The 14,720-nt window shown below is 45.4% G+C and overlaps 2 protein-coding genes across 2 annotated transcripts; one reads left to right on the forward strand and one right to left on the reverse strand.

Annotated features, from left to right (window-relative positions):
* Positions 1-1,506: 1,506 nt before the first annotated feature.
* LOC139218523 (myosin light chain 5-like) lies at positions 1,507-5,525 on the forward strand. The gene is made up of 7 exons (XM_070850112.1): positions 1,507-1,756; positions 2,756-2,863; positions 2,941-3,016; positions 3,113-3,217; positions 4,257-4,335; positions 4,417-4,465; positions 5,424-5,525. Exons 1-7 carry the CDS (start codon positions 1,754-1,756, stop codon positions 5,523-5,525), a joined length of 522 nt encoding a protein of 173 aa, XP_070706213.1. The 5' UTR covers positions 1,507-1,753.
* Positions 5,526-6,109: 584 nt separating this feature from the next.
* Positions 6,110-14,494, reverse strand: hpse (heparanase). Its single transcript, XM_070850618.1, has 12 exons — positions 14,246-14,494; positions 13,162-13,289; positions 12,735-12,863; positions 11,582-11,755; positions 10,789-10,960; positions 9,998-10,045; positions 9,208-9,301; positions 9,018-9,124; positions 7,993-8,107; positions 7,351-7,475; positions 7,125-7,271; positions 6,110-6,752 (listed from the first exon to the last, which is right to left on the reverse strand). Exons 1-12 carry the CDS (start codon positions 14,482-14,484, stop codon positions 6,590-6,592), a joined length of 1,641 nt encoding a protein of 546 aa, XP_070706719.1. The 5' UTR covers positions 14,485-14,494; the 3' UTR covers positions 6,110-6,589.
* Between the last annotated feature and the right edge of the window lie 226 nt (positions 14,495-14,720).

Raw genomic sequence — 14,720 nt, forward strand, 5'->3', positions numbered from 1 at the left:
GCGCACACTCACACGCTGAGCGCGGCAGGAAATACTGTAGGAAAATACATTACTGTTGAGAATACTGCAGAAAATATTTCACAGCAGAAAAATACTGTAAGAGGAGAAAATACTTTACTGCAGGAAACATTTTCCTCTTCTGTGGTTCTTTTGATTCTTTTCCAAAACACACACAAAGGAGCAGGAGGGCGCGTCTCTGTAATAAAAGTCCTTCACTGTTAAATTGCTGTATTTTTCTATGGAGTTTGGCACACGGAGCTGGATGGACCTGCTGCTGTGACTGAGCAGAGGTCACAGATGAGCTCTTTATTAAAACCACTCACTGCTCTGCAGGTTTTATTCCTGAGCTGGACAGCAGGGGAGAGAATGACTGCAGCGCCACCATGTGGACACTGAGCGGCCTGCAGCAGACACACATTCTGTAGGACATGTTGAATATTCAGAAACTTTACTTCTTCTTCTCTTCAGAATCAGAATCAGAATCAGAATTCCTTTATTGTCATTGTGCAAGAAGCACAACGGAATCTAAATGAGAAACAGCAGCTCTCATGAACAGTGCAAACAACGGAAGGTGCAAAATACAGAATAGTGCAAAAGAACGATGGAATAAACTTTAGTGCAAAAACTGTACTGGGGGGGTATTAACATTGGAAAGGTATGTACAAAGAATATATGTAAGAAAATATATACAAAAATATAAATAGGTTGACATTTCTTTGGTTGGTTGTATTTTGGTGTTTTGTATTGTATCTTCTCTGTATCTAAGACCAGACAGGGCTGGTGGTCACATTAACATTTACTTTGTGATTGATCTCTTTATATTCGTGGATGTTTAAGGACTTCTTCAGTCAACTCATTACAGGCTCATTTCCTGATAAGAGGAATGGGACGCGGCCCAGCTCATGTTCATGAGGAGCAGCAGGGTCACTGATTGGATGACTGACAGTGAGACGGACCAATCAGTGAGCAGGATTTACAGCCGTTCATTCATTCATTTGACAGCTTTTACATCAACACGATGAAACTTTTTAATGTGAGAAAAATAAGACTTCATGTTCAGCTGACAAGCCGCTCGTGTTTGAGGACTTGTTGCCATGACGACGGCTCCTGATGAATTTCAAACCGGCTTCAAAAAACCAGAAGTTTAAAAAGGTACCAACCATATCAGCCCAGCTGGTCACCAAGGGGGCTAAATAACACAGGGGGGGGGGCTAAATAACGAGCAGAGCCATTTTCAAAGGGGTCCGTTGAGTAAAAAAGTTAGTGGTTAGTGGTGGAGGTCTACGGAGCCTCAATGAGGACAGAAGCACCAGTGGAGGCTCCAGAGTCACCAGAAGAAGCAGCAGCAGCGTTCAGAGGTCAGAGGTCAGAGGTCAGAGGTCAGAGGGGTAAAGTGGAAGTGAAGGTCTGATTTTCTCTCTTAATAAAAGCTTCTGAATGGTTACAGAGGGACGTCCTCACGTCCTCGTCTCTGGAGGTGAACTACAAATAGAAACCCTGTAAAAGGTTCGGACCAGCAGCAGCAGCAGTTGTCGGGCCTCCAGAGGACCGAGAGGGTTTTACCAAACATCCTGCCCATGTAAGGGGAACTCCGCGGGCCGGGGGGGTCCCACCTCGACCCCGGCTCGTCCCCGAAGGCCCGTCCTCATCCAGACCATCATCACCCCCCCAGACAGCTGCTGTATTTAAACCCTGTGCTCCTGAATCACCAGACTCACTGCAGGAGCATCTGAGGAGCAGCAGAGCAGCAGAGATGGTAACGTACTCTTTTCTCCTCCGGTTCACCACCCTGGTGTCCTTACTCTTCTGTTGCTACTGTTCTACGGCAGAACAGACACATTAGATCACATCAGATCACATCAGATCACATCAGATTAGATGTTCTGTTATTAGCAGCAGGGACGTTTCCAGTGTTTCCAGGAGCAAAAGTAGAGCATCAGTAGAAAACAATAAACTAGGAGACAAAGAGTGTAACAGGAGGAGAAAGAACTGTGTATCCACTATAATCAATAAACAGACGGAGGAGCTGTGGCTGAAATACTGATTCTGCACAGTGAGGTGATGATACGACTGAAATAAAGAGTTTATATTCAAACCACAATCTGAAAGAGAGGAATGTTTATTCTAACAAAACAGAATTAAGTGAGTTTCCTTTCCAGGATCAGAAATCTGGAGGCAGAATGTTTAGTTAGTTTTTCTAAAGTTTATTCTGAAGCAGTGAAGATAGAAAGAATCAGTAATAATCAGAGGACACATTTAAAATCACCTGTGCTTCTACTTTTAATTTAATGTGTTTTAAATGTTTCTAAACTTTTCTGTTCCTACTTTCCTTCAGTATATATAGTATTATTATATTTCAGATGGTTTCAATAATCCCAGATAATCCAAGAAAAACCTTCTGAATTTCTGAGATCAAAGTTGTAAATTATAGAAAACATCTTTACTTTAACAGTAAAAAACTAAATCCTGACAAAGAGGAATATTTTTCCAAAGTCACAAAAATTTGACTTGATAACGTCAGAATCTCATTTTTTAATCTAATCTGAGAAATTCAGAGTGTTTTTCTTGGCTGTTCTGAACTCTTCAGATTTTAAGTTTTCAGCGTCTTTAACTCGATCGAGACCAAAAAGCAGACAGTCAGTCCTTCAGCAGATCAGTGACCTCCTGCCTCTTGAGGTCCATGAACATGTTCTGACCTTTGATGGACAAAATGATCAGGAACAACAACACTGACGGGACGTCTCTGTTTCTGCAGGCGAGCAGAAAGACCAAGAAGAAGGAGGGCGGCGCCAAAAGAGCTCAGAGGGCCTCGTCCAACGTGTTCTCCATGTTCGAGCAGACTCAGATCCAGGAGTTCAAAGAGGTGACGTCATCACGTTTGAGCACGTTTAACGGTTTCATCCAGCGCTCACACGTGTTCGCTTCACTCTCACTGTTCAGGCGTTCACACTCATCGACCAGAACCGGGACGGATTCATCGATAAGGAGGATCTGAAGGACACGTACGCCTCTCTGGGTTCGTACCACTTCAAGACTTCAAGACCTCCTTCCTTCAGATGTAGCATTAGCGTGACGTGTGTGTGTGTGTGTGTGTGTGTGTGTGCTGTTCCAGGTAAACTCAACGTGAAGGACAATGAACTGGAGGACATGCTGAAAGAAGCCACGGGGCCCATTAACTTCACCATGTTCCTCAACCTGTTCGGAGAGAAGCTGCACGGTGAGAACCTTAAAGAGCCAACATTTAAGGGTCATTTCACTGTTTCTCTGCTCACATCCTGGTGTGTGAGTGGTAGGTAGGTAGTAAAAGTGTTGGAACTGGTCCAGTAGATCACCTCAGCCAGCAGACACCAAACGGGCTGCAATGGCTGCAACGTGATCCTTTGGGACAACTGCACCTGATCACAGTAGGTCCACTAAAAGAGCTTGTTTGATCCACTGACAGGCTCAGAGTGTTATTCTAAGTGTGTGACAGCATCATGGAAAGGATCCCTACAGAGAGAGACCTGGAAGATCCTTTTGGTTTAACCACAAACAGCACACACACCAGACTACATTCACTAAAACAGGGATTTTAGAGAACAGATTGCTGCTCTGCTGCTGCCTCCATCACTTAGTTTGTTTGTGTTGCGATGTGATGTTTGTGTTTTAAAGGATTAGTCTGGATCCAACTCAGTCTTTGTGTAACACATAATAGCACAAACACACTAAGTGATTGAGGCAGCAGTAAATCAGTCACTCCTGTGTTCTGCCAGGTCAAATTTCCTGTTTTTGTGAATGGAGTCTGGTGTCGCTGTTTGTGGCTAAAACAAGCTCTTTTAGTGGACCTACTGTGATCAGGTGCAGTTGTCCCAAAGGATCACGTTGCAGCCATTGCAGCCCGTTTGGTGGCTGCTGGCTGAGGTGATCTACTGGACCAGTTCCAACACTTTTAAAGATGAAAAACGACATACTTGAGTATTTTCTTCTGGAGCGTCGTTCAGCGATGACGAGGCTGCGATCTTCCTCACGTCAGCACACTTCTTCTTCTTCTTCTGTGGTGCCTTAATGACTCCACCTGTTGTTTATCTCCATCAACCAATCAGCTCCTCGTGTTCACACTGCAGGAGAGGACAGAAACAGTCAGCCATGTTTTATCTGGAACATCTTCTAGAACCTGTTAAAAGCCTCACGTTACTAATCAGCTTCTGTGGCGTCTGCAGAGGACGTTAACACCTGAGCTGCTGTCAAACGTTCAGTCTGTCTGTCCTCGTGTGCAGGCACCGACCCTGAGGACGCCATCTTAAACGCCTTCAAAATGTTCGACCCTGACGCCAAAGGCTTCATTCACAGAGACGAGTGAGTCTGCAGATCTACAAACGTCACAAACTTCTGCTGCAAACAGAAATTTAAACCTTGTGTTCTTCTGTTTTTGCTCAGATTACAGAAACTCCTGACGACACAAGCAGACAAGTTCACAGCCGAGGAGGTAAACAGTCGGCCAGCTGCACCGATCCATGTGCTGCTGCTTCCTGCTCAAACTTTAGCTTTTAACACCTTTAGTTCATCACCTTATCAAACACTTGTGTGAAGTAATTTCTGTCTTTTCAACGGAAATCAACTCATTTCATGAATTTTGTCGATTCAAGGATCAAATCTTAAACCAACAGTGTATCAGGACATTTTAGGACAAAAACAGTCAGTAATATTCTGAAAAAACTCTGGATTTAAAAGATCACAAGAAAAAAAGGCTCAGATATTTTACTATAATGTCTTATAATAAAAACATTTAAAAAATAATTCGTTTTTTCTCTCAAACTTTAAGTGTTTTTCTCAGAAATCTACGACTTTAATCTCACAAAGTCAAAGAGTTTTTTCTGGGATTATTACTCATCTATCTGCTGCCTTTCATCATCTTCTTATTTAAAAATCCTGAAACTCATTTGTAGAAAACTGGTGAAAGAAGTTGAAACACTCAGTTCAAAAGAATCAGCATCAAAATGTACTTAAAGTCCCCAAAGTAAAAGTACTCACACTGTAAAGTGACTAAACGTAGTGCAGTGAAAAGTTTCTCCTTGAGATGTAAAGGAGGAGAAGTATCAAGCAGCATAGAAAGGAAATACTCAAGTACTTCAAAAAGTACTCAGTGAATGTATTTATGAAAGTCTGTGGCGACCATCCAGAGATCATAGAACCATGGTTACATTAGTAACTTGCCTGTGATATTAATGGATGGATGGATGGATGGATGGATGGATGGATGGATGATGGATGGATGGATGGATGGATGGATGGATGATGGATGGATGGATGGATGATGGATGGATGGATGGATGGATGGATGGATGGATGGATGGATGGATGGATGGATGGATGGATGGATGATGGATGGATGGATGGATGATGGATGGATGGATGGATGGATGGATGAACGTGTTCATTCTCAGGTGAAGCAGATGTTCCAGTCGTCCAACATCGACGCTGCAGGAAACCTGGATTATAAATCTCTGTGTAACATCATCACACACGGGGAGGAGCAGGAGGAGTGACGCCTCTTAAAACAAACTCTTTTCTGCTGAAGTTTGGTTGAGAAGCATCATCGTCTTCAACGCTCGTTTGTCTTTAGAGTCAAATAAAGAATTAAAAAAGACAGAAAATGTGACGGTGAGTTTGATTTTGATGAGACTGAAATATGTCAACAACTACTGAGAGTTTAATTCAGACGTTCATGTTCCCCAGAGGATGAACGGCTACGACTTTTCCTCCAGATTCAGAAGTTCCATTTACAGCAGTAGAGTGTTTGTAGATATTTAATAAAGGTTTTTGTGAGGCAACGGCAACAATAAAACCTGAAATAAAACTGCAGGTCAAGAAAGTCGCAGTTTGTCGTATTTAACTGAATATAAACTCTGAGCGCTGCCTCGTTTCAGGATGTCAGAAGGAAGAGTTCAGAAACACTGAAGGAGGTTAATATAATATATTGTGATTTTAGTCGTACAGAGTTTTTCTTAGTAACTTCATGTTGGAGGAAGTGTTGATATGAAGTTAGCTGCTTGCTAAACGTGTGGTGAGACGACTTCCCAGGTCGTAAACACGAGTTCACTTTTGTCGTAAAGAGTAAAGCAACACTACGTTTTAATATTTCAGTGAGTCGCTTTAATATTCAAAGATCGACATGAAGTGAAAGACAAATGTTATTCCAAAACAGTTTTAGGTTTTCATCCGTTCACAGTCCTTCCAGCTCCGACATGAATGTTTTTAGGTGCTTAACGCTAATCTTTAGCATGTTAGCAGCTGTCACACTTCTGAGGCCTGAAGGACTTCATTTAGAGCAGTGATTTTAGGGTTTCTGACGGAGCGGAAAGCTTCATGTGACGGAGTTAGAAATAAACTTTATTACCACAGCAGACAGTATTTTTCCAGGAACAATAAACTCCAGCATCCATTAAAGGAAAAACACCACAGCACCAAGTCCATTTCCTGTCTCAGGTCACGTGACTTCATGTTGGTCCAGTGACGAGCAGCTGCCAGCTGGGCAGCGATGGCGGCCTGTGTGCAGTGGGCAATGTGGGGCGGCCTCACTGACGCAGATGTTGTTGGCGCGTCGGCGAGGTCAGCGACGGCAGGCCGCAGCTCCGGCGTCTCTAAAGACGAAGAAGGCCAGAGAGAAGGGAGGAAGCTGCAGGCGCTCGGCCGGAGGCAGGCGGCGTCCTGACAGGTCAGGAAGAGTTTCATCGTCCACCATCTTCAACACGTCTCCGTTCAGCTTCACTGACCTGCAGAAAAACACGAGCTTTATAATAATCTTGAATAATCTCTGAGATTAAAGTTACAAATGTATGAGAACAAAGTCGCTGTGTGTTCTACTGTTCAGTAAGACTGAGCAACAAGGAAACAGCCCATTATTATATTATTATTATCTCAGCGTAATGCTCCTTTAATGTCGACCTGCTGTGGATTTCATGAATCCAAACAAACTACATGAGGAAACTGATGAAACTCTGAATTCATGTCACACTTTTGCCTCTGACTTCCTCTGAGAAGCTCTCACGTTAAAACTAAGAGACAAAACGTGACTTTTCACGTGACAGGAGCAGCGGCGGCGAGCTCAGGCCCACTCGGGGATAAATGGGTGTATTGACGGGCACCTGGAAGTGAGTCCCTCCTCCCCCGGCGGGTCGGACTCCAGAACAAAAGCCTCCACTGTGCCGGAGGAGACGAGCGCGGGGACGGAGATCCCAGCCGGCCTCTCGCTCAGGTTCATGGACATCAGTGTGACGGCGCCGCGGCTGTAACTGCAGACACAAAGACGGCGGTGGACGAGTCAGAGGACACGTTAGACTGACTGGAGGTGTGATCTAGAAGCTGCGGTACCTCCGAGTGTTTGCACAGTGCAGATACAGCCGCACTCTTCTTCTGAGAGTAGAGCTGGGAGAAGCTTCGATCTTCAAAACCTCCGGCCCCACGAGCCGCTTATAGAGGACAGACAGCCAATAGTCCTGAGAGAAGACAGGGGGCTCAGTCAGAGCTCAGACAAGAGAGAAGCAGCGCTGGAGGAAGAGTTCAGACTGTTTGCTTTAACTCTGTGTGAAGGAAGTTCAGAGATTTGTCTCCAAACACATTTTACATGTTGGAGGAAATAACGCTGGCAGAGTCACTTCTCAAAACAGACATTTACCAGACTCCATTGACGAAAACCATAATTTAAGATCACAGAACACAGGAGTTGCTGTGTGGAGTTGCTGTGACTTTGGTGTTTTAAAGAGTTATTTCGTAGCTGAAGAAACTCTTTAAAACACCAAAGTCACACAACAACACACACTAACTACCAGACTGAGGCAGAGGCAGAGCAGCAGCTCCTGGGCTCTGTGAGGAAGAATGACTGTTTTTGTCAATGGAGTCTGGTGTGTTTGAAGAGAGCACGAGCCCCCCCAACGCCAGTTGTAAAGGTCGGTGATGCTAGGCTAGGTTAGGCTAACAGAGCTAACAGAGCTAAATAACACATTAAAGTCTCACAGGAAGAGGATCCAGGTTGTCGTCCACCAGGTGATAACTCCCAGACCCGATGAAGACCTGCCTCATCACCAAGTCCAGGCCGAGTCTGGCTGCCAGGCCGAGCTTATCCAACCACCTGTGGACAGCACACAGTCCAAGTCTGAAACATGTGCTAACAACACTAAACACGTGCTAACAACACTAAACATGTGCTAACAACACTAAACACGTGCTAACAACACTAAACACATGCTAACAACACTAAACGTGCTAACAACACTAAACACGTGCTAACAACACTAAATACGTGCTAACAACACTAAACACGTGCTAACAACACTAAACACGTGCTAACAACACTAAACGTGCTAACAACACTAAACACGTGCTAACAACACTAAACACGTGCTAACAACACTAAACACGTGCTAACAACACTAAACACGTGCTAACAACACTAAACGTGCTAACAACACTAAACATGTGCTAACAACACTAAATACGTGCTAACAACACTAAACGTGCTAACAACACTAAACACGTGCTAACAACACTAAACACGTGCTAACAACACTAAACACGTGCTAACAACACTAAACACGTGCTAACAACACTAAACGTGCTAACAACACTAAACACGTGCTAACAACACTAAACACGTGCTAACAACACTAAACACGTGCTAACAACACTAAACACATGCTAACAACACTAAACACACCTTAATAACTATAACACGTATGCTAATGATGCCAACGTGTTATTAACGCTGAAACATGTTAATAACATGTTAACAACAGTATTATTTATATATTATATGTTTCTATCCTCTGTGACTGGACCATTTCCGTCTCGTTCCTCTGAAAAGCGCTCATGATGACACACTTGGGTCATGTGCCCGGGGCTGCTGGGTAATCAGTAAACATTAAAGACTAAATGATCACTGACAGAAACAGATGCTGGGTCATGTTCATCAGTTGAGCTCTATCTGAACTCTCTGGACCCCCAGTCTGGTCCTGACCCCCACCACCACACTCTAAACTCACATGAATCCTGCTGCAAACGTGTCCGACAGACCGACGGCCCCCCCTCCGTAGGCCGAGCTCGTCTCCCCCAGCCACACCGGCTTCCCCGGAGACACCGGCTGCACCTTCTGAACCAAGACGGGAAACATCACACGAGTCAAACACGGCGGCGTCCTCGTGTCCGTCCACCTCGACCCCCCATCCTTATTACCTCCAGGACTTCTTTGGTCTTCACAGCCAGAGTGTCCAGAACCTCCGGATCCAGGAAATCCTCCAGGGACGTGTCTCTGCCGTTCACATAGTAACTAGGAAACAGCAAGCAGGCAGTTCATCAGACGCTCTCATCAGCACATCAACCTGATGGTGTCTGCATGACTAGTAGGTACAGAAAGGTGTGCACCTGACCAGAGTAGGTCCACAAACAGCCTTCTACACACACACCAGACTACATTCACTAAAACAGGGATTTTAGCTCATAAAACACAGGAGATGCTGGTCTGCTGCTGTGACTTTGGAGTTTTAAAGAGTTACTTCAGCTACTAAATAAGTCTTTAAAACACCAAAATCACTAAACAACACAAACACACTGACTGATGGAGGCAGCAGCAGAGCAGCAGCTCCTGTGTCCTGTTCTCTAAAATCCCTGTTTTAGTGAATGTAGTCTGGTGTGTGTGCTGTTTGTGGTTAAACCAAAAGGATCTTCCAGGTCTCTCTCTGTAGGGATCCTTTCCATGATGCTGTCACACACTTAGAATAACACTCTGAGCCTGTCAGTGGATCAAACAAGCTCTTTTAGTGGACCTACTGTGATCAGGTGCAGTTGTCCCAAAGGATCACGTTGCAGCCATTGCAGCCGGTTTGGTGGCTGCTGGCTGAGGTGATCTACTGGATCAGTTCCAACACTTTTACTACCTACCAGTCACTCACACACCAGGATGTGGACACAGAGGATCATGGGGGAGAAACAGTGGACTTATCCTTTAAAGAGAAGGTAGACTCACTGGTGCCAGGTACAGGCGTTCACCGCTGCAGCTCCACTCTGCAGGAACCTACAGCAACAACACAAATGATGAGTCGTCAGTTGTGAAATGTTAACAATGACTTCCTGTTCTAGAGAAATTATCCCAGTAATTCAATCGCTCATACAGCATGTGACTGTGACTGTGATTCAGTTACAGAACAGAATCAGCTGCTTTTCATCACGTTTAACACACAAACTCTGACATGTCTGCACAAAGATTCACATTTATCTAAAGGGAGGAGCCTATTTACAGGAATTCTTCTTTGTAGGAACAAGAATGATTCATGAGACTCCTGATGTTTATCTCCCTGCCCCCCCCCATCAGGCCCCCACTTCTTCCAGTGTTTCCTGCTTGTTTTGAAGGTTGTGTGTTAAGAGGTGTAGGGATTTCACCACAAACAGCAAAAACACACCCGACTACATTCCCAACATTTGACACAGCAGAACAGTGGAGCTGCTGCTGCCTGAACTGATCTGCTTGTTTGTGTTACTGTGAGTTATACAGATGTTGTCATGGATCCAAACTCAGCCTTTAATGCACCAAAGTCACCAGCAGCTCCTGAGTAAAACCCCTGTTTTAGTGAATGTAGTCTGGTGTGTGTGCAGAGAGCGATGTAACGGCTGTTTGTGGTCAAACCAAACCATCTGAGTGACTAGTGACTAAAACTAGTCCATTTGAACCCAAAACATGCTAAACTGGGGCCTGGGTTTAAAAATATCAGATTGCTCCTTTAAGTGACTGTGGACAGCAGTGACACCGTGACCTCTCACCCCTCCAGCAGGTCCGTGCGGTGGTCTCGCGGCTGGCCCACGTCCGGCCCGTACAGCCCGGCGCCGCGGTAAAATCTGGACTCTGACATCATCTCTCTGAGACGCCCGAAGTCCTGACCGAGCTGATATCCGTCCACTCGAATCCCCGCCTTCTTCTCATAGCTGTTTGGCTCTGCAGACAAACACTCGCCGTCAGACTGTTTCCACCTCTGACGCAGAGCTCTCTGAGGCCTTTTCTGTGTGGCGGGAACACAAAACCACCGATCGCAGAACAAACAGTTTCCCAGCAGATCAAACAGCACGAGACCACTTCCTGTGTGTGCAGCGAGGTGATAAACGCCTCACGTCTCATGAACACATGGAAGTCAAGCCTCAGATAAGAGACTGTAGAGTTTCAGTATTACTGCAGCTTCACACCACACACACACACACACACACACACACACACACACACACACACACACACACACACACACACACACACACACACACACACACACACACAGCCGTGTGTTCTTGAAGAGTTACGAGGGCCTGAAGTCGTCCAATTTGTTGACTACAGCTGTAATTAACAATCATCTCTATCACCAATCAATGTGCTGATTATTTTCACGACTAACTGTTCAGTTTGTAAAACATCAAACCTCCATCGTGGTGACGACCAAACAACACTTCTTACATTTATGCACACGATGAATCAATTATCAAAACATCAGCCGATTCATGCTCTGTGAATCTCAGCGTCTCTCTGTGACATCACCGATCAGCCTCCTGGTGTTAGCGGTTAGCGTACCGTTGCCGAGCTCCCAGGACATCCGGTACTGTTTGGACTCACAGTACTGCAGCAGCAGGCGGGCGTTGCTGCTGTTCCAGGCGTTGTCGGCCGTCCTGAGCAGAGCGTTGAGGCCAAAGATCAGATCCATCCCCGAGCAGGCGGTGAAGGAGTGCAGCAGGTCGACGGTGTCCTCTGTCACAGGAGGGAGACAACGAGCAGCCGTGGTTATACAGGATGAGGCAGACAATAATCAGATGAAGGTCATGTCTTATATTTACTGTGACGGAGCTTCAGACATCCACCAACGACTGATGATACCAACACATTTTACTGACTCGTGTGTAGAAATGTACAGCAGTGTATCGTCTGCATAGAACGTTATTTTCAGTGAACAGTCAGATTTCTTTTGTGCACGACTTTCGTTTCCCAAAGCTGCTGCTGTCAGACTGTCGCACCAAAGTCATGTAGAAGTTTCTCTCGTCCTGTTGCGCGATGCACCTAAAGCTAATATTAGAGCTAGCTAACATGGCTAACATGGCTAACATTAATACATTTAAAGCCAACTAACCAAATAAGAGTTGTAATATTTTGGTAAAATGTCATTACACATCGTTTAAAACTCAACATGAGGGAACATTAATCAGGAATATATTTGATAAATCATTTATTAATCACCAAAAATACTTAAGTAAGTAAAGTTTATTTAGTATAGCACCACAGCACCTGGCATACAAATCTGGGATTTTCTCCCAATGATCTATTTTTGGATTAAATGACAATATATGTATTGATTATCTACGCTGGAGGAGAACAGCATGTGCTATGATGATAGCAACTGGTGACTCATCATTAAACACCGTTAGACATCGTTAAGTCAGCTAGTTAAGCTGGTTAGCTCAGGTTAGGGAAGCAAAACAGAAATGGAGTACTGCACAAAAAAACAAATCTGAAGTTCGACCAACTGTGAACCTTCACTCTCCAAAACAAGATGTTTCCAAAGAGGTGCATGTACATTAAAAAGCAGTGGTCCAAGCGTTGAGCCTGGTGGAACACCTGATCAAGAAGACCAGTCTGAACGGCCTGATCGCCACATGATCCTCTACGTTTGACCGTTAAAATGTCAGCCAGCAGGGACGCCACACAAAACTACGACTCAGTGGAAGTCTGGTACCTGTGAACTTGACTCTTCTGTACTTCCTCTGCAGGTCTTCTTTCATCAGGATGACTTGTTGTCGGGTCCAGTCCTTCTTCAGCCGGTCCTCCAGCCACGAGGGAAGCTCCAGTTTATCGCAGGACGGCTCTGACGACGACAGACAAGAGGAGCGAATCTTATTTATGTCATAGGTTGACATCATAACTCAGTGTTTTACATTAACATGCAGAAGAAACCACCACAGTGACCCGAGAGCTCAGACTGGACTGAAGCGCTCTGGATGAATCCTGCTGTTCGTCTGACTAACCGAGCACTGAGAGCGTTCATCTAATAATCTAACAGATCATTCATAATAAATTATCTAGATGGACGCATGAACTAATGTGTTAGACTGTTTGACAAACAGCTGCTCTAAGAAGCTCACAAACATTCAGAGTCCTGAGACCTGGTGTGACGTCTGAGTCCGGCTGAAGACGCCTCCGAGGGCTGAACACCATGAAGTCTTGTCTCGTCCCCCCAAATCTCAGGTAAGCTGGAGTCAAGGCTCGTGCCAACGTCCTTATCTTTGTGGAGCTGGAGAGGACAAACAACAAACAATTAATTCATAATCAATATTATCAATATGTAGAGATACAGAGATAGACCTGGCTCAGAGTGTTATTCTAAGTGTGTGACAGCATCATGGAAAGGATCCCTACAGAGAGAGACCTGGAAGATCCTTTTGGTTTAACCACAAACAGCACACACACCAGACTACATTCACTAAAACAGGGATTTTAGAGAACAGGACACAGGAGCTGCTGCCTCCATCAGTCAGTGTGTTTGTGTTATTGTGTGTCACACAGATATTGTACTGGATCCAAACTGACCCTGTAAAACACCAAAGTCACACAATAACACAAACTAACTAACTGATCAAGTCAGCAGCAGACCAGCAGCTCCTGTGTTCTGTGAGCTAAAATCACTATTTTAATGAATGGAGTCTGGTGTGTCCACTTAGAATAACAATCTGAGCCTGTCAGTGGCTAAAACAAGAATAAAAATAAAAATAAAACAGCCACTGCAGCCAGTTTGGCAGAAAACCTTTTGTTTAACCACAAAGAGCCGTCACATCTCATGTCTCAGAGAACATCTGACCACATGCAGAGAAAGTTTGTCACTATAAAGACTTAGAGGACATGTTTCCACCTCAGGAGCAGAGATGGGCTTCAGTGCAGTAGAAACACAGAGAGGAAGAAAACAGCCTGAATGAAGCTCAGCATCGATTATCTGGCTGATTATCTGACTGATTATCTGGCTGATTATCTGACTGATTATCTGACTGATTATCTGGCTGATTATCTGGCTGATTATCTGACTGATTATCTGACTGACTTCCAGGGTCTGGGGGTACTAACACCCCACCAGTCAGAGCTGAGAGGATTTCCCAGGATTTAAAGGGAAGTTTGAGCACATTAACTCTACCAGGATCAAACCTCCAGTCCAGCAGCAGCTGCAGCACTCAGTGCCCCCCCCCCACACCGTCTCACCCCAGCAGCAGCAGGAACCTCTCCTCTGCAGCCAGGCTGGCGTCGATGGTGACGGACAGAAAGCGCAGGTCCACCCGGTGGAGCACCGAGGACAGGTCCGCCCGCACCGCGCGGCCCCACCCGTGGGAGCTGTTCTGATCCGGGGCTCCGATGTGGACTCCGTCGGTCCGGCACCAGAGCAGGGACAGGACCAGGACCGGGAGCGGGAGCAGAGCCCGCAGCGCCGCGGAGGACTTCATGTGTGCAGCCTGGAGCTCCGACAGGAAGAGACGCTTCCTGCTCCGCGTCCTCACCGCTGTTCACACCAGATCCGGATCAGACCCGGGTCACTAAGTACACCTCCTGTAGGACAGCTGTCTGTTCCCTCACAGGCTCAGATTGATCAGAACTAACTGATTACAGCTCCTGCAGGAGATCAAGTCATTAAAGACTGATGTCACTTTACTCTTTAACTTTCGTACTGACACTGGGGGAA

The sequence above is a fragment of the Pempheris klunzingeri genome, chromosome 19 (assembly GCF_042242105.1).
Source record: "Pempheris klunzingeri isolate RE-2024b chromosome 19, fPemKlu1.hap1, whole genome shotgun sequence".
Taxonomy (NCBI): domain Eukaryota; kingdom Metazoa; phylum Chordata; class Actinopteri; order Acropomatiformes; family Pempheridae; genus Pempheris; species Pempheris klunzingeri.